At 57.9% G+C, this 26,416-nt stretch overlaps 1 protein-coding gene across 3 annotated transcripts in view; it reads left to right on the plus strand.

The window, feature by feature from the left end:
- PXN (paxillin) overlaps positions 1-25,938 on the plus strand; it is a 46,671-nt gene extending 20,733 nt beyond the window's left edge. The window contains exons 2-15 of one of the 3 annotated variants that reach the window (XM_080821806.1): positions 13,489-13,715; positions 14,022-14,137; positions 14,504-14,640; positions 14,738-14,939; positions 15,681-15,816; positions 17,538-18,410; positions 19,601-19,876; positions 20,123-20,437; positions 21,050-21,148; positions 21,428-21,598; positions 21,725-21,898; positions 22,676-22,757; positions 22,923-23,071; positions 23,802-25,283. In XM_080821806.1, the coding sequence (XP_080677932.1) occupies positions 13,489-13,715; positions 14,022-14,137; positions 14,504-14,640; positions 14,738-14,939; positions 15,681-15,816; positions 17,538-18,410; positions 19,601-19,876; positions 20,123-20,437; positions 21,050-21,148; positions 21,428-21,598; positions 21,725-21,898; positions 22,676-22,757; positions 22,923-23,071; positions 23,802-24,068 (3,224 nt within the window). In that variant the 3' untranslated portion in view covers positions 24,069-25,283. Of the gene's footprint in view, positions 1-13,488; positions 13,716-14,021; positions 14,138-14,503; positions 14,641-14,737; positions 14,940-15,680; positions 15,817-17,537; positions 18,411-19,600; positions 19,877-20,122; positions 20,438-21,049; positions 21,149-21,427; positions 21,599-21,724; positions 21,899-22,675; positions 22,758-22,922; positions 23,072-23,801 lie in introns of all 3 variants that reach the window. The other 2 variants (XM_080821804.1, XM_080821805.1) reach the window with 2 other exon arrangements.
- Positions 25,939-26,416: the final 478 nt, after the last annotated feature.

Genomic DNA, 26,416 nt, shown 5'->3' on the forward strand with positions numbered 1-26,416 from the left:
AGCTCCCCACCCTTCTCATCTCGGAAGGAGAAGAATCAGAGTTCATTGCTGAAAGAGATCCTGAAAGATTTATCTGGGCCAGTCCTTAGCCATTTATGACGCCTGTTTTACCAGAAAGATAGGGAGGTGTGGAAAGGAAGGAACTGTGAAATCTGCCCTCGAGAACCCATACTCATGGGCCAGAGCAGTTCGGGTGCCTGTTCCCTCCTCTAGAGGCCACTGGCACTTGTCTGCCCTTTCATGCTGAGCCGCTTGGCTCCAAGGGTGGCATGGCCCCCGAGGCCTTCCCTCAGAGGACCTGGACACCAGGGTGGAGTGCTGCGGCCGCTCTTTGGGCCTGGGTTTTAAGAGTTGTCCCTGTCACATGGAAGCTGGAGTTATTATTCATAGTCTGTGAGATCTGACCCCTCTCATCTCCCTTCCTGCCTCAACTCAGTTTGGAGTAAGAACGTGAGAGAGCCAGACATCCCCTTAGCTTCCAGGTAACCTCCCCCAGCCAAGGGACGGTGCCCATGGAGGAAGACAGTCTGGGGAACAACAGGCAGGGTAGGTGGCGACCGAGGCTTCCACTTTTGAAAAGGAAGAACAGTGGGGTGAGAGAGGGCAGTGAGAGGGTGGTGTTGGATCGCCTGCTAACTTGCTTGGTGACCACTTCCTTTCTGTTGTAGACGGAGACAGGAGAGGCAGCAGCCTTCACTGGCAGGCTTGTTCCGATCAGAGGTTCCCAGGTCATCCGTGAATTTTCCAGACACGTGCAGAAGCACGGGATTTCTCACCAGGCTTATCCTTGGGAAGTTTAGACGAGGGGCGTCCAGGGCACAGCCCACTGCCAGGCGCAGAGTGGGCACGGCGAGTAAGGAGCGGTGGGGTTCGATGCTCCTGGGTCATGTGGGCCTGCCCCCCACTCCTGCCCCAGGTGGGCCTTCCCCGTGACCCCACAGAGTGAGCAGGCATTCGCTGCCAACACTGGAGAGCCTGGCGTCCAGGGGAGTGAAGGATATAAATGTCTCCCTGCACGGTCACCCAGATCTGCTCGTCAGAGCGTTGTTTCTGTTAGAAGACATTCCCTGTGGTTCAAATCCAACTTCCAAGCAAACTGGGCATTATGGCCAGGCACTGCTGTTGCCATCTGTCCTGGCTCTGCTGGGTTGGATTCCCAGGGCCTCAGAGTGTCTCCTGCAATAAAATCCAAATGAGCAGTGAGGTGGATACTTCCCCCTCCTCCCCATCAATCTTCTGGTGTTACCAGCTGGGCCTGGTGGAGGGAGGCCAGCTACACCGAGTCAAGCTGGAGCGCTGGGACCCTCTGCCGCCTGAGCCCCAGGCCACGGAGTCTTGGTGTCTGCTGGTAATCGTCTCAGCTCTGGGGTTGGTAGGCTTCTTGCCCGCGGACTACAGGGTCTTACTTTGGTTCTTTCCCACCCTGTCCTACTCCTCTGCACCTTCTGGCCCTGCATGTGAGCTCTGCCAGTGAGGCCGACAGCCCGGAGGTCTCCCTGGACGCATTTTGTTTCTGGGAAGTCCGTCTTTCCTGCCTTCTTTTCTATTGTGGTTTCCCAGTGTGACTCTGGTTAGCCAAAGCTGGGAGGACTGTGGCCTGCATCTGCTCCCTTCCTGTCCAGGATGAGGCTGATTTCCTGATGTGGAGAGTTGGCAAGGATCTGGGCTTCCAGAGACGTTTGTCCTGCCCTCCTCAGGGCAATGGCTGGAGGCGTCCTTCCTCTGAAGATTAGTGACACCATCCCACCAAGGCAAGCCACCTGCGAGTGTGGGGAGCTCTGGAGGGGCTTAGGGCTTCTGTAGGTGTGGTGGGCCCTCCCTAAACCATCTGTCCTCTTACTTGGGACGTGCCGGCCATCAGTTGTGACACCAGCTGCCAAGGGGCCTCTGGAGAGTTTTGTCTTGCCCAGAATGAAGCAGGTGGCTTCCAAAATTTGTGAGACCACAAAGAATAGGGCTGGATAGCATGATCCCTCTAGAGAAGTGAAAGTGCCATTGGGGGTCAGCTGGGGAGCATGGGGGCAGCTGGTCCCGTCTTTCTCTCTCTCATCTTCCCCTTCCTCTCAGAGCTCTTGACCATCTCAGAGAGTGGTCCCAACTTTTGTTCCACCAGGACACACACTATAGGTGACTGTAGGGCAGATGAGAATCACGTGCTGCCCGTCCTTCTTCCTGAGGGCATGCCTGGGACTCTGTGCACTGCCCAGCTTTTTCTCTTAAGAGAGCAGATTGAGGGGTGCCTGGGTTGCTCAGTGGGTTGAGCCGCTGCCTTCAGCTCAGGTCATGATCTCAGGGTCTTGGGATCGAGTCCCACATTGGGCTCTCTGCTCAGCGGGGAGCCTGCTTCCCTCTCTCTCTCTCTGCCTGCCTCTCTGTCTACTGTAATCTCTCTCTGTCAAATAAATAAATAAAAATCTTAAAAAAAAAAAAAAGCAGATTGAGGGGCGCTGGGTTGGCTCAGTCGGTGAAGGGTCTGCCTTTGGCTCTGATGATCTCGGGGTCCTGGGATGGAGCCCAGCATCTGGTTCCCTGCCCAACGGGGAGGCTGCTTCTCCTTCTCTCTCTGCCTGCCCCTCCCCCTGCTTGTGCTCACTTTGTTTTTGTCAAATAAAAAAATAAAATCTTAAAAAAAAATAAAGAAAGCAAGCAGATTGAGCAGTGGGTGGACTGACAGTCATGGAGTAGTCTTGAACCCACTTCAGATTATTTTCTAAAATTAAAAGCAAATCATTTGTGAATATCAGTAGTTTGTGTAGGTTAGCTGGCCAGTGGCAACCCTTCACAGCTAAGCCAGCGCGAGAACCAGCATGAAGCCGGCTCCCAACTTGGGCTTGTGTTTCCCTGGTGTGCTAGTGCACAACGCACCCTCTTCCCCTAGTGGGAGGGGGGAACAGCATTTACAGAGGGAGGAAGCTGGGTTCTGCCACTTTTTTGCTGGGAGGAGTTAGGCTCGGGTGAGACGTGGGCCTATCTGTAAAAGGAAGACCTACAGGCGCCTGGGTGGCTTAGTCGATTAGGTGTCCAACTCTTGGTTTCGGCTCAGGTTGTGATCTCTGGGTGGTGGGATCCGGCCCTGCCTGAGGCTCTGCGCTCATCACTGTCTGCTTGAAATTCTCTCCCTCTCCCTTTGCCCCTCCCCCCACTTGCACACACTCTCTCTTCCTTTCAAGTAAATAAAATTGCCATTTATTTATTTATTTATTTTAAAGATTTTATTTATTTATTTGAGAGAGAGAGAGAGAGAGAGTGCGCGTGAGTGAGCGTGGGAGGGGGAGGAGCAGAGGGGGAAGCAGACTCTGCGGAGCGGGGGAGGGGGGGAGCCTGATGGCAGGACTTGATCCCAGGACCCTGAGATCATGACCTGAGCCGAAGGCAGATGCTTCACTGAGTGAGCTACCCAGGCGCCCCTCAAATAAATAAAATCTTAAAGGAAGACCTAGGTTGACTTTGGGTTGCAGAGTTTAGCCCAGATGTCTGTCCGTCCCTCAGTTGACTGTTTAGCGAGTTCAGTGGAGCCCTGAGCAGCTGTCTCCTGATGGTGCTCGTGCTGCCTTTGCCTGTTTCTGGTGGGGGCTGAGGAGCCACTGATCTGTGTGTGTCCCCCAAATGGTCCAGGCGTCTCCCTCTCATCCAGGTAGGAAGGTTGCCTGGCAATGAGGTCAGAGGTCAGTGCTTGGGCCAGCCTCGTCTTGTATCATGTCACTTAGAAAACACTCAGGCAGGTCAGCCCAGCAGCAGGTTAGCCTAGACCATGGCCCTGCTGCCTTCTCTGAGTTCTTGAGCTCTGAGGGCCTCCACGTGGGGCTCAGCAGTGGCTCAGGACCCTGCCTGCGACTGAGGAGGGGGTGGGGGGGGGGAAGAGAACAGGGAGACCAAGAGCAAGGGACCCCTGAGGAGGCAGCGGTGGAGCAGCAGCCCATGGCCAGCCTTTTTGGATTGCAAGAGGGGCTCCGGAGACTGCTCTGGAAACAGGACAGTGGTGACAGGTGGAACAAGGGATGGCTACAGGAAGCGATCGCTCCTCTCCTGCTGGGGTGTCATGGAACAAACGGGAATGAGTTCCTGGAGTCAGGCAGAACTGTCCTCACCACGGACTCCGCTTGCCTGTGGAGCACACTTACTAGACATCTCTGAGCCTCTTTGTCCTTATCTGTAAGATGGGGTTGTGAGGCCAGTAAGGATTACTTCTCTCCCCCTCCCCCTGTCTGAGCTTCTTCCTGTCCCTGCGGCCCTGTCTTTGGGTTCCTTTGTGGCACTCTGCTGGGTTTGGAGCCTCAGTGTAGGAGCAGAGGCTGCTCTGTCCTGGTTTTGCTCATCTGGGAGTTAAGAGGCTGAGAGCTTCTGTGGAGTTCGGGCAGCTCCTTCTATTGTCACCATTCCAGGTTCAGAGCCACAGGGCTCTCAGACAGCTGTGACTTCCCGGCAGGCAGGAGAGCTGGCGTTGTGTGTGTGGGTGTGGGTGTGGGGGGTGCTGGAGCCCTGCAGCTTCTATCTTGCCCCTGTCCTTGCTCGGGAGTGAGTCGGAGGCTTCTGGGCTCAGCTGATGTACTCTGAGGAGGACTTGGAAGGAACCCCAGGCACGGAGGGGTGAGGTCAGTGGTTTGCTCAGCAAGGAGGCCTGAGTTAGGGACGGGCCTGTCATAGCTCCCAGGATTCCTGGCCACTGTCCCTGGCTCCACCTCTGCCCCTCCCATCCTTAAGGGAGATGAAAACCAGTGATGTGGGTTTATCTACTGAGCGTCCCCTCTGTGTCATAGTGGGAGGGCAGAGGAGGGCCTCCCCAGCCACCACAGTGGCTTTTGCATGCTGTGTCAAGGATTCCTCACCATGTGTTCTCTGAGTTCTCTGAGTCGCTGAAGCCCAGAATGATCTAGTTAAACTGCCACCCAGGCTGGTGAGTGGTGGAGACTCGGCGGGGGCCCCGTCTTTCCCCTCTGCCACAACTGCCCGGCGTTGGGATGCCAGAGGGTGTACAAAGAGCTGTGTGACTGTCCCCACTTCCAGTGCCACTAGAGCAGCCAAATTTGTGGTATGGACAGGGGTGGCTTTATGTGTGGACAGTGGTGGCTTTGTGGTCCTGCTTGAAATTGTTCTCCAGAGTCCCCAAGTGCACGTGCAAAGAGAGTCTCCTTGAAGCCTCACTTTTTATCTTACAATTCATTTGCATTTTCGCCTTTGGCTTCATAAGGTAGCCTTGCTTGTTTTAGGGCAATGGTTTAAATTTCTTTCTCCTGAGTCAGTTTGATCCTCAGAATATATTTATCCTGAGGTTCCTGTGCCCCTGGCCTCCATGTGTCCCCTGGGGCGTGTGGCTGTCCTGGTAGAAGATGGGGGGGGGGAGGCATGTTTAGTATTGTGAATATTGGCACACAGCTGGGGGAAGGGAAGAGAGGGCCCAGTCTGTCTAGAGAGGCAGGTTGCAGTGAGTATGCTCCAGGAGGAGGTAAACGCATGTTTGGGGCTGTATTCTGAGAAGCTCAAGCCCCGAATGCCAGCCCCTGGGCCTCTGATCTTATCCTGCAGGCAGAGGGGGCCATCTGTGGCTGAGCACTGTGACTCCGCCTTGCCCGGCAAACACCCCCTCCCTGTAGGAAAGGCTCATGAGGGTATTTGTGCTGTGGATCTAGCGGGAGGGAAGGGAGTTCCTGCCCCAGGAACACATGGTCTAGTGGGCAAGGCGACACACACCAAAAAGGGGGTTCCAAGGAGTTCATATTGCTGGTGTTTGCTGAAAGGGTCAGAGTTGTGGAACCTGGGCAGGGGGCTGCAGGCAAGGCTGAGAAGGGGGCTGAGCCTGGACCTGGATGCTGGTCTAACCTGTTGATGAAAAGAAAGAAAGCCAGTAATGGAGATGCACCCGGGAAGGAAGAATTAATTTGCCAGTGAAGTTTGGGAGCTGGGGACGGCCGCAGTTGTTAGGGTTGCTGTCAGATAATCTGAGGGGCAGGAGGGAGAGAGCTGAATTCGGGAAATGGCCCAATTGCCCGAGATTGGGAAGCTCTGGCCTGTTCTGTGGCCACCTCGGGCTGTGTTCATTCATCAGAACTTGATTGGCAAAGAGTGGGTAACTAGGGCTGTCAAATCCACAAACATTGCGAAGAGAAGAGCGGGGCTTATCCCTGCAACAGGCAAACTTTTGAACTTTCTGTTTGGGTCTCTGCAGGGCAGATGACTCACTTCTGAGCCCCTCCTAACCTCTGGTGGTGATTAGCAGGACTGAGAGGCCCAAGGAGCCGCCCTGCCCTGCGAAAGAAACGGGCCGACTGGTCTCCTGGAGCCTGATTGCAGGAGTGGTTGGGAGCGGGTGCGGAAGAGCTGAGAAAACTTCCAGCACCTGAGCCTCCTGTTTTTGTATGTAAATCCGTGTTGAAGGGAATGTGGGATGGGCCTGGAGTTGGGTCCTAGCTTGACCTTAAAAAGAACAGTTTCTGGATGACCCAGAGAGGTGAATGAAATCTGACCAATGGAATGCGTCCACGGTGGTTCTGGGCCCTCTGGGGGAGGGCGGGGCCTACCGAGGGATGAGTTACCGACAGCAGAAAAGAGCCTGGCGTCTAGCCAGCTCGGTCCCGCTCCTGGGCCAGCAGGGAGGTGTGCAGGGGAGAGAGATCTGGGCAACTCCTCCCGTTTGCCACTGCCTGGGGGAAGCCTCAGTAGCAGCCAGGGGCCTGATGGGGGGGTCGGGTGGGGGCTGTGTGGGTGTCTGGTGCCGTTGGGCTTCTTCCTGGAGCTCAGGCTTCTGGAATTGCCTTTCTGCCTTCATTCTCTCGAGTCTCCGGTTACCTGTGCTCTGTGACCTTGGGCACCAGCCGGGCACCCAGTAAAGGTGACCCAGCCGGCATACTCATGTTGTATCAGCCCCTGTGAGGAAGGACTCTTCAGCAGACAGGAAACCACCCTCCTCTGGCTTGTGGGAAGCCCAGGGTAGAAATGCCTCACCCAGAGGGCACCTCCCAGCTTTCCTGGCAGCAGATTGGAGGACTCCGGCCTGTCCCCCCCTGGTTTCCCGTGTGTCACCCCCAGCCCACACTTCCTCTGGGGCTGAGACAGTAAAATGGCAGTTCCTGTTGAGCGAGGGATGAGTCAGCGAGGGAGAATGGTGGCTAAATCTTTATAACCTCCAGGCATGGCTATGAAATATTTAAATGACACTAAAGTATTGATTGTTTCTCATCATCCCCTTAGGGAGAGCAGTTCCTGTCTGGGATTCAGATAATAGCAATGCCTTGGATTTAGGCAAACTCCAGAAAGCCCAGAGATGCTGTATAAGTCTTACCTGAAATTGTGTTCTCTCCTCCCCGGAGCTTGCTCCCAGGAATTGGGTTCTGCCCATTTTACAGACAGGGAAGAGAGGATGACCCATGTGGGTGGTTTGACCTGCTGCCAGGCACTCAGCAGGCTGGGCCTGGAAGCCTTGCATCCTGGCTCCTCTGCACTAGCTTTCTCTGCTCCCTGCACCCTCCCTGTCTTCCTCCTCCTCCCAGCCCCTGGCATTCCAGCTTCTGCGGAGAGAGGCATCAAGTAAGATGGACAAGTGCCCTCCAGGGCTTAATTCTTGGAGTGGAGACAGTTGGTGGACAAGGACCCAAACTGGCAGGGAAGGCCCCTCTAGGAGATAGACCTCCTCGTCAGTGTTCAGGCCCTGGGTCCCTGTGCCCTGTCGGGGGCAGAGCGGAGCTGGCCTAATGGGCCCTTACTGGTCACAGATCTGCCTTTCCTCCCAGGACAGTTATCAGGATAAATATACCCAGCTCCCCATTCCTGGGGAGTTACTCACTGAGTAAAAGTACCCCGCTGTGGATTAGATTACCTCTCCTCTGACTGTTCAGATGCTCAGGGCTGGGGGAAGGGGGGATCCGCCTTCTTGTCCTGCTTCCTTCCTAATCTGGAAGAGTCTCAGCAAAGGGGCTGAGATGAGACCATCCTGGAGGAGCTGGTCCTGCGGTTCACATAACTCCTTCCTTAGGAAGGCCCGAGCCTGCTCATTGCTCGGATCCCTGAGCTTGGGCAGCTTCTCCTCTGACACTTGAGGCCACGCCCCGCCCCCAGCAGGTGGTCAGCAGCGGGGCTGAAACTTCCCTTGCCTAGAGTTCTGAACCTAGCAGGGTAGACAGGCCTAAGACCGGGCCTCTCTAGGGTTGTGGGAAAGGGACTTGCGGACCCTCCACTGTCTCTTTGAGAGTCCAGTCTTGTGTTAAATGGCAGGGATGGACAGACAGCTGGCCTCGGGCTGCCGGAAGGCCCTTGTGCTATGGCAGCCCCTTGCCTCCCGTGTTGGAGCTCTCAGGGCGGTGCTGGCTGCTCCTTCCTTCTGCTTGTCAGCTCCTAAGGAAACCGTGCCAGCCCCTGGCCGGGGTGGCAAAAACTGAGTTAAGGGCCGTGGGAAGAAGGTGGGTGAGTGGAGTCTTGAAAAGATTTGAGTTCTAACCGTGGGCTCTCCTGGGCCTCAAGAATGCAAGGCATTTTGAGGTGGGGGTCTTCCTGGAGGCTAAAGGAGCCCACCTCTTCTAGTGGAGCCCAGTGCTGGGGGTGGAGGAGGATTGGGAGTGTACCTGCCCCGTCGTGGAGACCTGGTGGGGAGGCTTCTCCAGGTGGGTTTCTGTTCCCCAGAATGGTGCCCCTCACTGCTCCTCCGGGATTGCAGCATCCTCTGCCTCCAGACTGGGATAGGAAGGGGAGGTGTTTTCTCATGCCCCTCCAGGGCTACCAGTCTCTCTGGGAGCCAGCTCCCCTCAGGTTAGCGTTTACTCAGAGTGTGCTCTCTTCCAGGATAGTGCTAAGCCAGCTCCGTGTATCCATTTTTTCATGATATTCCTCGCTCCTGTGAGTAACATGGTAGAATTCCGGTCAGACAGACAAGGAAACTGAGGCACAAGCAGCTTGGCCACTGAGCAGAGTCTGTGTGACTCAGAATCTCCCTGTGTAAGTTCTCACATCTGGTGTCTTTAGAGCCTGGGCGGAGAGAATGGAATAGTCCTGGGTCCTCCCTCACACCCCCCCCCACCCCCCCCCCCCCCCCCCCCGCTTGAGGGATCCTGGTGGATAGACCTTTATCTTCTGGCATCTGCCCAGCTCTGGGTGTGACAGTCTTTATCACACACTCAGGAGAGGCCAGGGCTTGGGTAGGAGGAAGCCAGGTTTGTGAAAGGGTCTAACTTGTTTTTACACTTCATGGGGGGGGTGGTGGTGGAAAGGGTTCGTTGCGTGTCTTTAACTTATAGGGTGTCATGTGTCAGTGCATCAGCCTAGGTCCCCAGAGCCGTCGTCTGGGGCACGTGAGGAGGGCCGGGGCTGCCCTTGTCCTGCATCCTCCGGCTGGTTAGGGAATGTGAGGGGCGCAGCTGCGGTTTGCATCCTGGAATGCAGGCAGACCGGCCCCTCTCTCCCCTCCCTCCCTGGGCAGCCAGCGTCTTAACCCCCTCAAACCCTTGGGGCTACAGACCCCAGGCTCCCGCCCCCTACGCCCATCGCCTGTCGGGTCCGCGGGATTACGTTTGGCGGGTCGCCGGGGCCCGGGAAAGGGCGTCTTCATCTCGGCCTGGCAGTGTGCTCCGTGCCCGCCCAGGCAGCCTACCCCCGAGAGGCCTGCGGGTCCGAAGGCGCCCCTGCTCTGAGCGGCTGCTTGGGCCCAGGCCCTGCCGCGGGGTGGGGACGGGGCGCCCGCCGGCGCTGCGTCTGCGAAGGGACGCGCGTCCCTGTGGGTCTCCGGAGCCCCGCGGGGCTGCGTCACTCTTCGGTTGTGTCTTCGTGTGCCCCAAGCACGGGTGGCAGGTTTGGCACATCCTCGTGCGCCTCCCGTAGCTGCTCTGTCCCTCCAGCTCACCGAGCTTCTCGGGATTGAAACTTCCCCAGGGAGCCCGTGGCCGGGGGCTCCCCGGTCTTCCCCGGCTCGAAAATTCCGTGGTTGCGCGAGTTTACCTTGGGTTACTGCGCCCGCCGCCGGGAGCCGACGGGCCAATAGCGCCCTCTGGCGGGAAGCATCGGAAGGGCCGCACCCCTTCCTCGCCGGGGCGGAGCTGGGTGTCCTTTGCCCCTGGTGGGCTGGAGACTTTGCACCCAGCCGGCCATCCTCTCCCCCACCTACCTGGAGAGGAGAACCCCTCCCCCTGGCACACGCACATCGGATGGTCTCACCTGGAGACTTCCACTTCCCCTCTTGTGTGGGTGGAAGTACCAGGACATGCATCAGCTGGCCCGGAGAGGCAAGAAGCCTGCAGCATCTAGGGTGGTTTCTTCCAGAAAAGGGATGGGAAGCCCCAGGGAGAGCTTCCTTCCACAGGGTGGCTTGGGTGGTTCTGGTGGCTCTGACTTGTCCTCAAGGTTTCAGGCTTGGACCCAGAAACTTAGTGGAGAAATGCTCAGGACGTTTGGAGCCTTCCTTAGCCTGGAGGAAGGAGCCCCCCTCGGCTTCCGGTACTGCCTCTGTGTGTCTGGAGCATATCCTACAAACACCTTCTTTGGGGTCTGGGTGGAAGGACTCTGGACTCCGAGCCCGGCTGCCTGGTGTTTAGAGCTAGGTACCAGGCAGTATGTGTAGCTGAGAACTGGAGGACCCGCCCATGGGGTGCTGCTCCGCAAGTGAACGTCCTTGAGCAGTCTTGCCTCTCTGGCCTCTGTTGATTCAAGCAGGGGAGGAGTTCACTGAGTTTGCAAGGAGACTTTGGCCCGGAACCATTTTGCCGGCTTTCAGGGCATAGCAGCTTTCTACACCTATAGGAATCCAAAGCAGAGCCCAGAGGCCTCCCTGGCTGCCTCCTATATTCCTGGCTCCCTTCCTGGAGGCGTTTGTGGGGGCTTTGGGGAGAGAGTGACACTGTGCAGTCACTGAGCAATGTCCAAGGGTGTGGAGAGGGAAGGAAGCTATCCCAGAGGCCCCCTGGCTCGGGCATGTGCTCTCTCCCACTTGGGCAGACACACATTTGATCGCTTTCCCGCCGGCGCCCACACCTGCCTCCCTCCGACTGGTGCTTTATTACTTCTTTTCTCATGAGGCTTGCCCTTGGCACGTCTTATCCAGATTCTGACCGGAGAAGATATGGGAGTGGTCGGTACCGTGCATCCTACCCTGACCTCCTTGGAGGAAGGTGTTTTTCAGAATGTCACAAAACAAAGAAGATCTGATGTTTGTAGCTTTCCAGGGACTGTACCCCCACTGCCCCAGGTAGAGCTCGCACCAACACCGTGAGGTAGGAATGATGAACCCCAGCTTGTCAGGGCAGCCGAGGCTCAGGGATGGCCGCGGAGAGTAGACAGAGGAGCTAGGACTCGAACTTCTGGGATCTTTTGTTTCGGTCCCCCTAGGACTGCTCCTTCTGACCAACAGATGTATCGGTGTTTAAAAGACCCCAGTGAAATTGTAAGCCAGACTGAGAGTCAGGGGGAGAGGAGGGAGATTCGAGGCAGAGGGCAGCGGAGGCCCTCACTCAGGGGGTCTGATGGGATAGGTTATCCCTTTGCCTGAGAGACCCGAGTTCATATCCTCACTGTGTCCTCTCAGCCAGGGGTTGGCAGCATGGGCGTGTGACTCTGCCTGTCTGTGCCTCACTTTTACCCCCCACCCTGGTGTTGCTGTGAGGAGGAAGGGAGGGAGCACGGCGTGAAGCTCCTGTTATTCCCACTGGGGCTGCACATGGTGCCGGCTCTGGGGAGCCCTGTAGGGTTTTCCAGCTGGCTGTGCCTTTGATGGAAAAGGGGAGACCCTGCCCCTGCTGAACTGGGCCCAGGGCAAGCAGGGATGCTGTGCGAAGCCACGACAGCAGGTGGCGGCCGTTCAGAGGCCACTGAGTTCGGCCCCGGACCCCAGTTCCTTTTCTGTCATTACCTAGGCACGCACTGACTGCCTCTAGTTCTGCTTTGCTAGAGACAGGAAGCCAGACTTATTTAGGGGATCTCGCGGGGCGGGGGGCTGCAGGAACTGACTTTCCTCGGGAGTCAGGAGACCCTTGTGCCAAGCTGCTGGCCCCAGGGTCCTGGGCCTTGTCACAAGCTCCCCCTCTGACCAGCTGGGTAAGAGCTGGGGGTAGGTGTGGCCACCCTTGGGGGTAGAAGGGCAGGGCAGGCAGCTGGGAGGTGTGGGACCCCCTTGGTTCCCTCTACCGAGCTGGGGTAGGGTTGGGGACAGGGCCATAAGGAAGGATCAGCCTGGGCACCGGCACTCAAGAAGTTGTACCATTGAAATACAGCATCATGTCGTGATCTCAGCAGACTCTTCCAGGCCAGATTTTGGGGGCTTGGGGCTACCGAAGAGCCACACAGTCCTTTCTTTCACTGGCTTTGTTATCTGGGCAGCTTCCACTACCTCTTGAAGCCCCTTTCCCTGCCTGTAAATGTAGGATCAGAATTCCAGTTTTATCTGGTATTAGGGTTCACAGAGAGCCCCCATACCACGCAGTGCCTAGCGTGGTGCCCGTTACTAGTGATTGGCAGTAGATCCAGCCATTGCTTTCTGATACATAATATCCTAAGGGCGGGGGACTGACCCTTCCTGGCCCCCAGCAGGTCAGCAAGAGAGTGAGGGTGAGCAAGTCCTTGAATATGGTAAGAATGAGGGTGTGGTGTTGGGGCCAGGCTCTCTGGGCTGGGGGGCTGTTGCGGGTCTCAGGAGGGGGGATTGAAGTTGAGGGGTTGTCAGCAGTTCCTATGCCTGCCCCTCCTGCTAGGGGAGAACCACGGCCCCCCAGTTGGCCGCCTGGTGCCAGGGTAATGGAAGCTTACACTTGATTCGGCTCCCTTCTGCTGTTATAAGCAGAGTAGCGGGGCCCTGGAGCCTCTGGGGCCAGGCGGCTTGCCAGGCTTCCGCAGAAACAGCCTACAGAGCAGTCCTGCCCCCTGCTCGGCTGAGGGGGTGGGGAACCCTGCGCCAGCCTCCACCCAGCCCCCACCTCCCCACCAACCTCGAACCTCCGCCTATAGCCCAGGGTCTCGGAGGAGTAGGGAGCCTGGGGTTTTGCTTCTGACTCGGCAGAGGGGCAGGTACCATACCCTGGAGAGCACTCCAGGTGGAGGGGGTGCATTGCTGAGAAAGCCCAAGCTCCTGGAATTTCAGTGGGACCTGGCACTGCCTGGGCCCCTCCCCGTGACGTGGGGCCCCTCCCGCCCATTCTCCCCGCCTTGCCCTGTGGAGTCAGAGTGCCGAGTTCCAGGCAGGCATTTCTGACTTCCAGCCAGCCAGCCGCACAGCCCTGTCGGCAGGGAATGCAGGTGCCTGGGCGCCAGAGGTAGGAGAGCCCCAGGGGCAGCCTAGGAGCCTCCAAGCACCTTCAGCCTTGGGCTGGGGAAAAGAGGTCAGTTTCAGAAGCTGGTTCTTTGCCAGGCTGGTCTGGTCTGCTGGCTTCCTGCCCCGAGGCTGGTTATTTCTCCCAGGGGTGGGGCAGGTGCCCTTAGAAGTCATTAGGTCTTGGGTGCAGCGGGCAGGGAGGGCACTGCCACTGGATAGCATGTTGCCAGGATCCCTGGTTCCTAACAGCTCTTGGCGTGTTCTCTCTGCAGACGCCCTGCTGGCCGACTTGGAATCCACCACCTCCCACATCTCCAAACGGCCCGTGTTCTTGTCGGAGGAGACCCCCTACTCGTACCCAACTGGAAACCACACATACCAGGAGATTGCCGTGCCGCCCCCTGTCCCGCCACCTCCGTCCAGTGAGGCCCTCAATGGCACGATCCTTGACCCCTTAGACCAGTGGGAGCCCAGTGCCTCCCGATTCATCCACCAGCAGGTAAGGTGGGGACGGGGGCTGGGAAGACAGTCCAAGGCTTTGGGGCAGTAGGAGCTTGCCTGGCAGAAGCTTGGGGAACCCGGGGAGGGATGGGATCAGGGCAATAAGGAGAGAGGCCTGGAAACGGCCGGGTCTCCCAGAGGCCACGTGAGGGGGCAAGTGACCAAGTGTTAATCACCTGTCCCCCAGCGGGAGTGTGGAAATTCCCTGGTGAGACTGTCTGTGAGCAGGAGCCTCCTGGGGGTGACTCGGGTTGTTCCTTTTCCACCTCCTCGGGGGAGGCTCTGAGCATTCTGTTCCCTGCAGCCTCAGTCCCCGTCACCTGTGTGTGGCTCCAGTGCCAAAACTTCCAGCGCCTCCGTGCCCCAGGACGGCGCCGGCCCCCCATGTTCCCGAGCCGGTGAGGAAGAGCACGTCTACAGGTACTGACGCAGCCCTCCATGAGCCCCTTCCCCTCCTGCCTGGGAGGTCTGGGGCCAGGGATCAGGCCTGGCAGCAGCCCGGACAAGGCCCCGAGGCTCCTGGCCAGCTCGTACTGCCTTAGGCTGGCCGGGTGGCCTTCGCGCTGCTACCGCCACACAGTAGCAGGGTTGGGTTGTCACGTCAACTGTGTCGTTGAGGAACTGAGGCAAGACTTCCTTCCTCCCCTCTTCTCACCACATCCCTTCCCCACTGTCCCATCTCTTGCTGGGGGAGACTTCATACCCACTCTACCTTCTTCTCCCGGAGGTCTTGAGGCCGCCAGAGCTGGGGGCGCCTCTCATAGTGGCCTCCCCTCTGCCTCTCAGTTTCCCCAACAAGCAGAAGTCGGCCGAGCCTTCACCCACTGTGATGAGCTCCTCCCTGGGCAGCAACCTTTCTGAACTTGACCGCCTGCTGCTGGAGCTGAATGCGGTGCAGCATAACCCCCCGGGCTTCCCTGCAGGTAGGACTGGCCCCCTGGGCCCCCGGGGGCCACCTGCTGGCCTTTGGATCCCCAGAGGGGTCAGGGCTGAGCAGCCTTTCCCTCTCGCTCTTCCAAGATGAGGCCAACTCAAGCCCGCCACTGCCTGGGGCTCTGAGCCCCCACTATGGCATCCCGGAGAATAACAGCCCACTGGGGGGCAAAGCTGGACCCCTGACGAAAGAGAAGCCCAAGCGGAATGGGGGCCGTGGCCTGGAGGATGTGCGGCCCAGTGTGGAGAGTCTCTTGGATGAACTTGAGAGCTCCGTGCCCAGCCCCGTGTGAGTATCGGTGGGCTCTCCTGGGCAGGGGTGGTCTCGCCCAGCCAGTGCTGTGCTTCGGTGTCCGTCAGCTTGGCCCAGTTGTCCCCCATTCCCTCTGCGAGAATGCCGGGCCCTAGACCAGGCCCTGGGGAGGCCACCAGCTTAGTGGCTGTCCGCACGGGCTTCGGAGCCACAGTGTTAGGGCTCGGGTCTCGGCTCTGTCCTTACTAAGTGTTGTCTCTCAAGCCTTAGTTTCCCTGTCTGTAAAATGGGATGAAGGGATATAGGATAATGGCGAGTAAGACCACCTGCCTTGATGGGATGAAACCCAAAAATCCACATAAAGTGTCTGGAGTGGTTTCTGGCTCAGAGCACGTGGTGCATGTGGCTTGTTACTAAATGTCAGCCCTGCTCGGTGTCGCTGTGTCGTTGGGGCAGTCTCATAGGGCTGTACGGTGTTGTGGGGGTACACCCGGTGCTTGGGCTTGTTTAACAGGTGAGCTTGAACTCAGGCACGGAGGGCCACAGATGTCCTCCTGAGGAAGGGGCCGGTCGAACTGCCCTCTTGTCCCATGCCAGCAGCTCACCTCAGCTCTGTCCCCGTGGCTGAGACTGGGCGCTGCTGGGTTTCTCCAGAGTCGGGCGGGAGGACCCCAGTGTGAGAGCTGAGATGTTGAGACCCTGGAGAGGAGAGGGCCGATCTGGGGGGACACGGAGCTGGCCTCTGGGGTCCCTGCTGATGGCGTGCCCGCCCCGCAGCCCTGCCATCACTGTGAACCAGGGCGAGATGAGCAGCCCTCAGCGAGTCACCTCCAGCCAGCAGCAGACACGCATCTCAGCCTCCTCTGCCACCAGGGAGCTGGACGAGCTGATGGCCTCCCTTTCGGATTTCAAGGTGCCCTGAGACCCCTCTTCTTCCCTGCCCCCTCATTCTTCTTCTCCTCTACCTCGGTGTGAGTAGTTGGAGTGCGGGCCCTCAGTGTTTGGGTGCCTCGCCCTGAGCCAGGGACCCTGCAGTGCTCTGACCTCACCAGGATGCTGGGGAGGGAGGGTCATACCAGGCTTCACGGGGATGGGGCTGCCTCACAGCCGATGAAGGCAGAGAAGCACTTAGTGGGGAAATTCCTTCTTCTTGGGTTGTTCCCAGCTCCCAGCCACCCAGGCGAGGGGATCAGGAGGCTGGGACAAAGGGTTCTGTGTTGATGGTTGCTCTTGGTGGGGGAGGGCATTCTCTGCTGGGCCGTGTGGGACTGGGATCCTGTGCCTGAGAGGTCATTTGTTCTGGAGCCCCGTCTCCCACGCTGGCTGGCTGTCCTCAACACCTCCCTCTTCCTTCTGCCTCTGGCTCCAAATGCACAGGTCTCCTTTACCAGCCTCCCTCCATCCTTCCCCCTGCCCTCCACAGGCCCGAGTCCCCACAGGTTGTCTGTGGGAGACCTAAAACCCTTCAGGCTCCTAGGCTGGTCCTGCAGGAGGCATCCTTTCCCCTCCCATCCTGGGCCTCCCAGGCCTGCCAGACCTGGGATGTGTCATTTAGAAGGCGCGGTGCCTCGGTGGGGATTCATACTGCCTGATCTCCAGCACTTGCTAACTTCACCCTTCCACGTGGGTCTGCCTGGGACCTTTGGGGCATGAAGTAGGGAATCTGAGAAGGGGAGCAAGCCTCCTGAGTGTTCTTGGCCCTGAGGGGGTACAAAGAGTCCCTCCAGCTGGGGGGTTCATGGTGGGGGATGGGAGCTTCCTGGGCTTGTGACCCTCACGTGCCATTGGTTGTGGGTGGTGAGTGGCCACCATCAGGAACAAGTCCCTTGGACTTTGGTGTTGGCCTTGGGGAGCCCTGCACTACCACCCCTTTAAACTGTTTTTACTTTTTTTTTTCCTTAAGATTATTTGAGGGGGTATGAGTATGAACAGGGGGAGGGGCAGAGTGAGAGAGAAAGACATTTTTCAAGTAGACTTTTCGCTGAGCGGGAGCCTGATGTGGGGCTCGATCCCAGGACCCTGAGATCATGACCCAATCCGAAATCAGGAGTCGGACGCTTAACCGACTGAGCCACCCAGGTGCCCCAGTTTTTACTTTCTGAGACAGCCAGCCAGCGTCGTGGTACCCACAAGCAGCTGCACTGGTTCTAGCTGTGCTCTGAGATGAAGGTCTTGGGGGATGCAAGAAGGCTAGGATTGTCTGGGAGAGACAGCCAGGTTGAGCCAGGTTTGGAGGAAGCAGAGCCTCTGCCTGTGGCTGACTCTCCTTCGTTTGGGCTTGGGCTGACCTTCCTGGTCATTGGTCTCTATGGTCCACCCTCTGGAGCCTTTTCTCCCTTGTCCCTGCTCTGACTAGGGTGGCCCTGCAGGCATGGCTCAGTGGTGGCTTTCTGCTGCCTGGGTTTGATGGGGGCCGGGGATGTGGAGCCCAGGAAGACCTTTTTGGGGTCTGAGTCTTTCTCAGGCCGATCCTCGAGCTTCAGCTTCTCAGCCACCTCGGTCTGGTATTGGTCATTGTAGTTGGTGGCTCTCAGTACCTTCAGGCCAAGCCCACCCCTTGCAGAGAGCACCTCTCCTCACCTCCCCCATCTCTCTCTCCTCTCCTTTCTGCCTTTTGTCTTTCTCCTCTTCCAGACCAGCTCTTCTGCTGTGGCCTTGAGCTCCCTGGGGCTGCTGCCCAAACCGGCTCCATCCCCACGCCACATACCTTCCCCTTCTCCTCCCCCTCCTGGGCCCTCTCTATTCTTACCATCCACTCCTAAGCTTGCCTCTGGAGGTCCCGCTGCCTCCCAGGAGGTCCTCTGCTTGGAGGACCCCAATAATGGGCAGGGCCTTCGACCTCCCGTGGCTGCCCTCCAGGTGACACCTGACACTCCCAACGCAAGGTCTCCCTCTGTGGAGGGCCCTCTGGGGCCATTTGGTGCAGAGGACCAGGCTCAGGTTTGGAGAGACCTACCAAGCCTCACAAGTGAGGTTTCCAGGGCGCCCCCTTGCCACACACCACCCTGCCAGGCCGGGCGCGCAGGTCCCCAGGAGCCTGGAGACCCCCACAGGCTGTTGGCCAACCCTTTGTACCCAGAGGAAGCCATGGCTGCCGCTCGTGAGCATCCGTGGGCTTTGGAGGCGCGCAGGCCTGAGATCCCCCACGGAGCCACACCCAGCTTCCCGGAAGTAACTGAGCCAGCTGTCGTGGCCGTGGACCGTCAGGCTATGTTCCCAGATACATGGAGTCTCACAAAGGAACGTGGACAGCGGAAGCAGAGGGCAAAGCCAGAGCCAGGGGAGCCGGAAAGCAGCCGCCCGGCCCCAGTTGATGAGGAGCAGTTAGGTGGACAGACACCCATGAGGGGAAGCCTGGTCAGGCCAACCCAGGGACCCGAGACCCTCAGGCGGCCGGAAGGCACCACCGAAGCTGCTGCCCAAGCCCAGAGGGAACAGCCGGAGCCTCCACCTGCCATGGTCACAGACACGCCCAACACCGCTGAGAGGATTTCCGCCTCCGGCCAGGCAGGCGCAAGCTCGCACGGCTGCTAGGCATGGCCCTCGGCTGGCCCAAGTGTGGGCCGCTCCTGGCTAACCGCGTGCGGCCTCCCACTCCATGCATGTCTGCTTGGGCAGCAGATCCCAAGAGCGCGCAGCCTCAGACCCTGATGACCAGGAGTGGGTTCTGTGGGGCCAGTGGAGCCTCCAGGCCCCGGAAATTCTCTTAGTGACAACCCTCTTCTTGCTTGTTTGAAGACTCTTTCCTCTAGATGGGCTACCGCTCACCTCCTGACATGATGTGTGCGAAATGGTTAAAAGCATGGGCTTTGGAACCAGATAGTCCTGAATACAAACCACGCTTCCGGTACTTGCTACCCTGTGTGACCTTGGGCAAACCCCCACCAGCCTCAGCCTTCTCTTCTTTAAAATGGGGGTAACAGTAAGGGGGCCTCGCTGGCTCATTCAGTAGAGCATGCGACTCGATCTCAGGGCCATGAGTTCGGGCCCCATGTTGGGTGTGGAGGCTGCTTAAAAAAAAAAAAAGAAAAAGAAAATGGGGGTTATAATAGACCATTTCCCCCCACTTGTCCAAGGACTAAATGAGGCAATGTCTGTAAAGTGCTGAGAACACAGCACGTGGTCCCCTATAAGCCGTGGCTGATGTTACTGTTCTTACTGGCTTCTTGCTTAATGGAAATTTTATGTCCTTTCCAAAAACAGACTAGAGCAACAGCAAAAAAACCCAAACAATTCCAAGTGAGGTTATAATATACACCAGGAAAAAAACTAATTAAAAGATGTACTGGCAGGAAAGATCACATTTTTCTATTACAGATCAAAAAAAGAAAGAGTCTTATGCCTTTTCAGGAACGTGCACCACTTACATCCTTATCCTTTAATGTAATCTTGGAATAACCCTACAAGGCAGCCGAGAAAATACTCTAACCCCATTTCAAGGATGGAGACGCTGAGACCCCTGGAAGTGAAGTCTTGCCCAAGGTCATTGCTGACTTGGAGATGAAGTGCCAGGTGGAGGGAGTCCTCTCTGCCCCTGCCTCCGCCTCACCCTCTGCCCCCGCCTCCACCTCACCTCCGCTTAGCTCCTCTTTGGCAGTTGTGTTCTGCCCTCTCCTGCCCGCGGCACCTGAGTGTGGACTGAGCAGCCTTGGCTGAGCCCAGAGTGGGACAGTGACAGCTTCCCCCTCCCCCCTCAGATCCGCTCTGTGATCAGGAGGAGCCGGGAGACGGGCCACGCACATCCCATGTCCCGGGAGCCCTCCCCTCGCCGCCGGCTGGACCCCGCCACCCTGAGCAGGACCCCATCCCAGGAGCGGCTCATCGAAGAGCTGCAGGGCCGGCTGGGCATCCAGCCGGAGGCAGAGGAGGCAGCGGGGGCAGTGGGGGTCTCTGCCGAGGACTGGCTGACCGAGGGCGTCATCATCACTGTGCAGCCTCGTGGGAGGCGGGCTGGGGGGCAGCTTGTAGAGAAGGTATCGAGGAGGTGCCTGGGGCTGGGCCAGGGCCAGGCCAGTAGGCATCCTGATTCTTGCCTAGGATGGCTGGAGGGGAGATGTGGTGTGGAAGGGAGGGTGGGGGGAGGGTCCTGCAGCCTGTGGCCGTGTGAGGTTGGCCTCACTCTCGGTGCCAGGGTGGGAAGGCCCAGGGGGAGCCTGGGGATGGCATGCTCCCTGCTCTTATGCTCTGCTTCATCTCTCTCCTTCCTTTCTTCTTCCCAGGTCGTCTTCCCTCCTGGCTCCCCCGTTCCCCTAAGAAGAACCTTCCCTCTTCTGGCTTCTCCTCCTCCTCCTGTCTCTTTGCTCCAGCCGCACAAAGACGCCTCAGCCAGTAGCCCTTGTCCCTCGCCCAGCCTGCCCGACCCCTCTTCCCTGGGGCCCTCCGCTCTTGCCCGAGGTTCCCCTGGGGTCCCGAGTGCTGCGGCAGGGCTTCGGGAAGAGGGTGTGCAGGGCCCCACCCCGCCCCCTCCTGTACCCCACACTTGGAGGTCCGTGGGCTGCCAGACCGACGAGGACCCGCTCTTCCCTCCGATGCAGGCAGGCCTCCCTGTCTCCGTCCCGCTGCCGTGTTCCTGCACTGCACACTTGCGGACACACACACCCCGCTCTCTGGCCCTCCGTGCAGGAGTCAGGACAGGACCACAGTCCTTCCTTAGACCTTGCCTTGACCCTGGGCCCTCTCAACCTGCTGTTGGCGCTCCCAGCCCCTTGATGTCAGCTGTCCTCTTGCTTCCCAGTGGGGCTTCTCTCTGCCTGCCCCTTCCCCATTTGCCTTGGTCCTGCCTCAGGCTCCTCTGAGGAAGTCATTCCCAGAAGGGAAACCAAACCCGCTCCTCCCCCTCCAGCCCCCAGGCCAGTACCTGGAAGGCCGCTGTGCTCTCAGCCCCGGTTACCTTCCTTTCCTGTGTCTGTGCCTTTAGTTGGCTCACCTTCTGCCCCTCCTTCATCTCTCCGTGGGCCTCTCTCTCTGGGTCATTTTTCTCTAGACTTTTCCTCCTAATTCTGGTATTGCCGGGGGTGGGGGTGGGGTGCGATCCTCTTATTTCATCCCAGATTCCCTTTTGTGAAATGTTCCCTAACGAGGTCTCCCTTTCTTTCTTTCCTTAATTAAAAACAATTTTCTTGTCCTCGTTTCCTCCCCTATCCAAGATCCAGGGCCTGGAACAAATGGCGGATGGAGAAGCGTGGGCGGCCGGCTGGCCTCCGAGCGACAGGCAGAGCAGTCCCGAAGGGCAGGACGAGGGAGGGGTCAGTGCCGAGGCCGGGGGGGCCTAGGGTCCTGCTTGCCTGTTTTCTGGGCTTTTGTAGGCCAGTGGGGTGCCGCAAGCCCCTCTGATTCCCAGGATATCTCGTGGATGCCACTCCCACCCTCGGGGCTCGGGGCTCTGGGGGCCCTGGACGAGGTTGTACTGCTTGCCTCCGACAGTCCTTCTGTCCAGGAGGGAGAAAAGCCCCTGGTGCTGCGGTGCTGCGAGGCCTCCTCCCCAATCCTGGAAGTCCTGACCGCCTCTCTCCCTGTCTTTGCAGTTCATGGCCCAGGGGAAGACGGGGAGCAGCTCTCCCCCTGGGGGGCCCCCGAAGCCTGGGAGCCAGCTGGATAGTATGCTGGGGAGCCTGCAGTCTGACCTGAACAAACTGGGGGTCGCCACGGTTGCCAAAGGGGTCTGCGGGGCCTGCAAGAAGCCCATCGCCGGGCAGGTGATAGAGGGGGAAGAGGAGCAGGGGAGGGAGCTGCAGGTGGCTGGAACTTGGTTCCCCTGGGCCCTCGGGGGGATGCTCCGTGGCAGGCCAGGGGCCTGAGCCTCGTTCTGCCCCTTTCCCCAGGTCGTGACCGCCATGGGAAAGACGTGGCACCCAGAGCACTTCGTCTGCACCCATTGCCAAGAGGAGATCGGATCCCGGAACTTCTTTGAGCGGGATGGACAGCCCTACTGTGAAAAGGACTATCACAACCTCTTCTCTCCACGCTGCTACTACTGCAATGGTCCCATCCTGGATGTGAGTCTGGGCGGTCTGGTGGGAGGGCAGGTGTACTGCCCAGTTCTTCCCTGTTGCTGCTGCCATCTGATGCTAAGAGAGGTCACTCATGCTTGAGCTCACACAGCTAGGAAATGGGGGGTTTGGGATTCAAACCCAGGCTAGGTTCGGGACCCTTCTACCTCCCTTCCACCTCCCATCCTAGATTCTCTGCTGCATACACTCCAGGGCTTAGGAGCCCTGGCCTGATAAATATAGTAGAGTGCCAGTTCTCTCCCTCTCCTGGCTGCGTGATGTGGAGAGAAACGCACAGCCCCTTGGAGCCTGTTTCTCACTTACAAGATGGGAGTCTGAATAGAACCCATAACCTTGGGGTGCCTGGGTGTCTCAGTCATTAAGCATCTGCCTCGGCTCAGGACATGATCCCAGCCAGGGTCCTGGAATCAAGCCCCGCAGCAGGCTTCCTGTTCAGCGGGAAGCCTGCTTCTCCCACTCCCCCTGCTTGTGTTCCCTCTCTCTTGCTGTGTCTCTCTCTGTCAAATAAATAAGTAAAATCTTAAAAAAAATAAAAAAGAAGAACCAATAACCTTAATCACGTGGCAAGATTCAGGAGAGAGTATGTCTGGCATGTCAGATCCCTCCTTAAACTGGAATTCCCGGTGGTAATCAGAGCACAGTGAGCACAGACTTGATCTCTGGGTGGGGGGAGGGAAGGACAGTCCTGCCTGTGGGTCTCTGCTGTGGGATCTGTCCAGTGGGTTGGCACCTGGGCTCTGATCCCACACTTTGCTCTCACAGAAAGTGGTGACAGCCCTTGACCGGACGTGGCACCCCGAGCACTTCTTCTGTGCCCAGTGTGGAGCCTTCTTTGGTCCAGAAGGTACGACAGCAGGCAGATCACCTTGCTGGATGGTCTCCTCCCCCTCCCTTCTCCCTTACCCCCCAGCGCTTGGGAGGCAGGGGCAGAAGACTTTGCTGCTGTTAGAGTCAGGATGATTCCATCTCTAGAGGCCCTCACTTGGTCCCCCCAACCCCTGTTTCTCAGGGTTCCATGAGAAAGACGGCAAGGCCTACTGCCGGAAGGATTACTTTGACATGTTCGCACCCAAGTGTGGCGGCTGTGCCCGAGCCATCCTGGAGAACTACATCTCGGCCCTCAACACTCTCTGGCATCCTGAATGCTTTGTGTGCCGGGTAAGGAGCCCCCCTCATCTGGAGGGAGCTGGGAGAGAAGGTCCGCACCCCTTACCCCCTTGTGCTCTCTGGATCTAACACAGGGGTTATTAAAGGGTTGAGCAGGTAGGGGTGCAATTCTTCAAGTTCAGAGGGTCTTGGGCCGGGGCTCACAATGAGGCTGGGAGAAACCAAGAGGAAGGGAGACAATATCCCCCAGCCTTGTCCTGTGCGATGGCCCTGGGACTGGTCATGTTCAGCAGAAGGGCGTGTGAGAATGAAATGAAATAATCTTGTACCAGCTTCAGTGGAAACAGGCAGTGGTCTCCAAACTGCATTCTGGTGGTAATGGGAGTCCACAGATGTTAGGGATCCAACAAGGTCTCTCAGACCAGATACGTTTGGGAAACTGCTCACTGCAGGACTTCTCAGTGCCTTTTATACCCAAGTATGCAGGTTTCTGGGCACATGTTCCAGCCACCTGCTTAGGAGTCAGACCTCTGTTTGAATCCAGGCTGTGCAGCTTAATAGCTGCGTGACCTCAGGCGAGTAACTGAACTTCTAAGCCTCAGTTGCCTCTGTTGAGAGAATGCAGTAAGTGTTTAGTGCAGCACTTGGCACATAGGAAGTGCTCAGCCAGCGGGAGTCACGAGCGTGACTGTGTGCTGCCCATCCTAGTGGTGGCTGTCCCAGCCCCAAGCCCCAGCCTGAGTCCCCCAACCTCTGCCCTGCCCCCTCTTCTGCCTGGCAGGAGTGTTTCACGCCCTTCGTCAATGGCAGCTTCTTTGAGCACGACGGGCAGCCCTACTGTGAGGTGCACTACCACGAGCGGCGAGGCTCACTCTGCTCCGGCTGCCAGAAGCCCATCACGGGCCGCTGCATCACCGCCATGGCTAAGAAGTTCCACCCTGAGCACTTCGTCTGTGCCTTCTGCCTCAAGCAGCTCAACAAGGGCACCTTCAAGGAGCAGAACGACAAGCCTTACTGTCAGAACTGCTTCCTCAAGCTCTTCTGCTAGGCGCCTTTCCTGGCCCCTCTGCCCCGGCCCAGCCTCCCCAACTGCCACTGTGACCCAGAGGCCTTGCCCAGGGGTCACGGGGCAAAGCCGACTGAAACTGGAACGCGCGTCCTCGGCTGGTGCAGGATGGCGAGAGGGCCTGCTCTTCTTTCCCCCCTGCCAGAGCCACGGCCTTCCTCCTCCTCCTGCAGCCCTCCCCAGGCCGTCAGCTCTTCATGCTCCCCGAGAGGTGGAGGCTGGAGGGCCCCACCCTGCACCGTGTGTGTCCCCACGACCCCGCCTGGCCTGGCCAGCACCCCACACTGGAGCCGTCTCTTACTCATACTTTGGCAGTGGAACAAGGGAGAAGGGCAGGCAGGGTCAGATGGGGTCTTTTTTTATCCTTCTGCCCCCATCCCGGCCTCATTATCCTTGTCCTGAGAGTATTGGGGGATTCTGGCTCCCTTCAGACAATGCCAGCATAAATCCATCTGTCCAAGGGTGGAAAGGTTCGAGGGGCCGTGGAAGGTTTCTTGTGCTCCTCCTGCCCTTCCAGTGTCCCCAGGCCTAGACCCCTCCCCCCTCCCCCCATAACTGCTCTGGTTCTACTGAGAAAGGCCTCTCCAGCAATAATGTTTTATAGTCACTTCCTCCGCCTCTGGGATGGCGTGAGGTGGGGAGATTCCCCCTGTGCCTGGACACTGTGCCGACTTTGATAGATTTCTACACTGAGGTTTGAATTCATATCGTCTGAGTTGCTTTTACTTCTCTATACAACATGATTTTGAAGAGATTTTAAAGATGTCCCCTTTTGTACTCTCCTCATCCATGGCCACTGGTCCGGTTGGCGTCGATGGCTGTGGTATGGGGTTTGCCTTGTACTGAGGGCTTGGGGTGGGAAAGCAATTTGTATTTTATTTTTTCTTAGCACAAGCAGGTGAACTGGGAGCAGCTCTGTGACTCCCCTTCCTTAACTTCACAGCTCACCAGGACTGTTTTATAAACTGCTGTATTTTAAAACCCCTTCCTGGATACTACCTGGGCCAGCAAGCTCTTAACTGAAACTGGCCTCAGGGTGTCTCGCCCTTGGGGGCCTAGAATTCTGAACCTCATCTGTCCTGTTCCTGAGGGAAGAGAAGGGGAAAGTACACTTTGGGGGTGCTGATTCCTGTCTAAGCCATCAGGAGCATTTGCTCCCCTGTGAACTTTTTGGCAACAAAGAGAACCCAGCAAACATCTTGGCCTCCTCACTGCTTCTCTGTGGCTCTTCTGCCTCCTCAGGAAAGCTGGTATCTGGTCTTGTTGATTCCACTGGCCCCATCACTTCCCCAAATTTCCTGCCCTCCCTGGAGACTGGAGGTTTGGGGAAAAGGGCCCAGGTGGTTGCAGGGGGGGCCTGATAGGACTCGGGGCAGTGGGATAGGATCCTGCTAAAGTAGTGGGACACCCCCAGAGCTCTGGCCCTCACAGATGAAACAGCAGCAGGCAAGCCTGGGGTTCTGGGTCAGCAGAAAGGGGCCCCCGTGGGGTCTAAAGTGAGGAAGATGCAGACCACTCCACTAGCCTCACGGCAGAGGCTGAGCATGGGGGGGGGTCTCAGAAGAGGGTCCCCTCCTTTGAGGCAGGACTGGGAGCAGCCCTGGTCTGAGGAGGTCAGCCAGGCCCCTCCGAAGGTCTGATGTCTCCACTTCCACCCATAGGCCTTATTGCTCTGTTTACAGGGAACTGCCCCAGGCCCCTCCCCTAGGGGGATGGGGTTTCTGGGGTCCACCCTCTGGGTCAATGGTTATTTGATGATTTTATTTTATTTTTTTCTCTGTAAACTTCTAACCTGGCTTTTCCCCATGTCAGTTCCTGTGATTTATGCCAATAAAGTTTGCCATTATTTTCACCCATGCCTAGTTCCTTTTCTTGGCGGTCTGAGGTAACAACTGAGTACCAGAAGAGAGACCAAACCCTCCCCAGACTCATGGGGACCATATTGAAGGTAACTCAGTGATGTTCCCTTACTTGAGGTAGAAAGCCCCCTGGGGATGGGATCCCTGCCTGAGCTTTGCTCTTCCCTCAGCAGTTGGTGAGGAGAAGCAGGGGGAGTAGTGTTGGGCCCCGTGTGGTGGGTCATGCCCTGCCCTAGTGCTTGGCTGTCACTTCGTTGAGGGAGGGCATCCTCATGCGGGCCTGTGGATGGCCTCACACTTACAGAACCGGAAGGAGGTTTGGAGAAGAGAACTGACATGCACAACACAGTCCTCTTAGTGAGCTCAAAGGCGGGTTGTGAACCCAGGGCTTTGTCTCTGCCTGTGTTCCTGCTTTGACCAGACGCCACCCTCTCAATGTATTGGCACCACACCTTGGGTGTGGAACCTGCC

This window comes from Martes martes (assembly GCF_963455335.1).
Source record: "Martes martes genome assembly, chromosome: 13".
Taxonomy (NCBI): Eukaryota; Metazoa; Chordata; class Mammalia; order Carnivora; family Mustelidae; genus Martes; species Martes martes.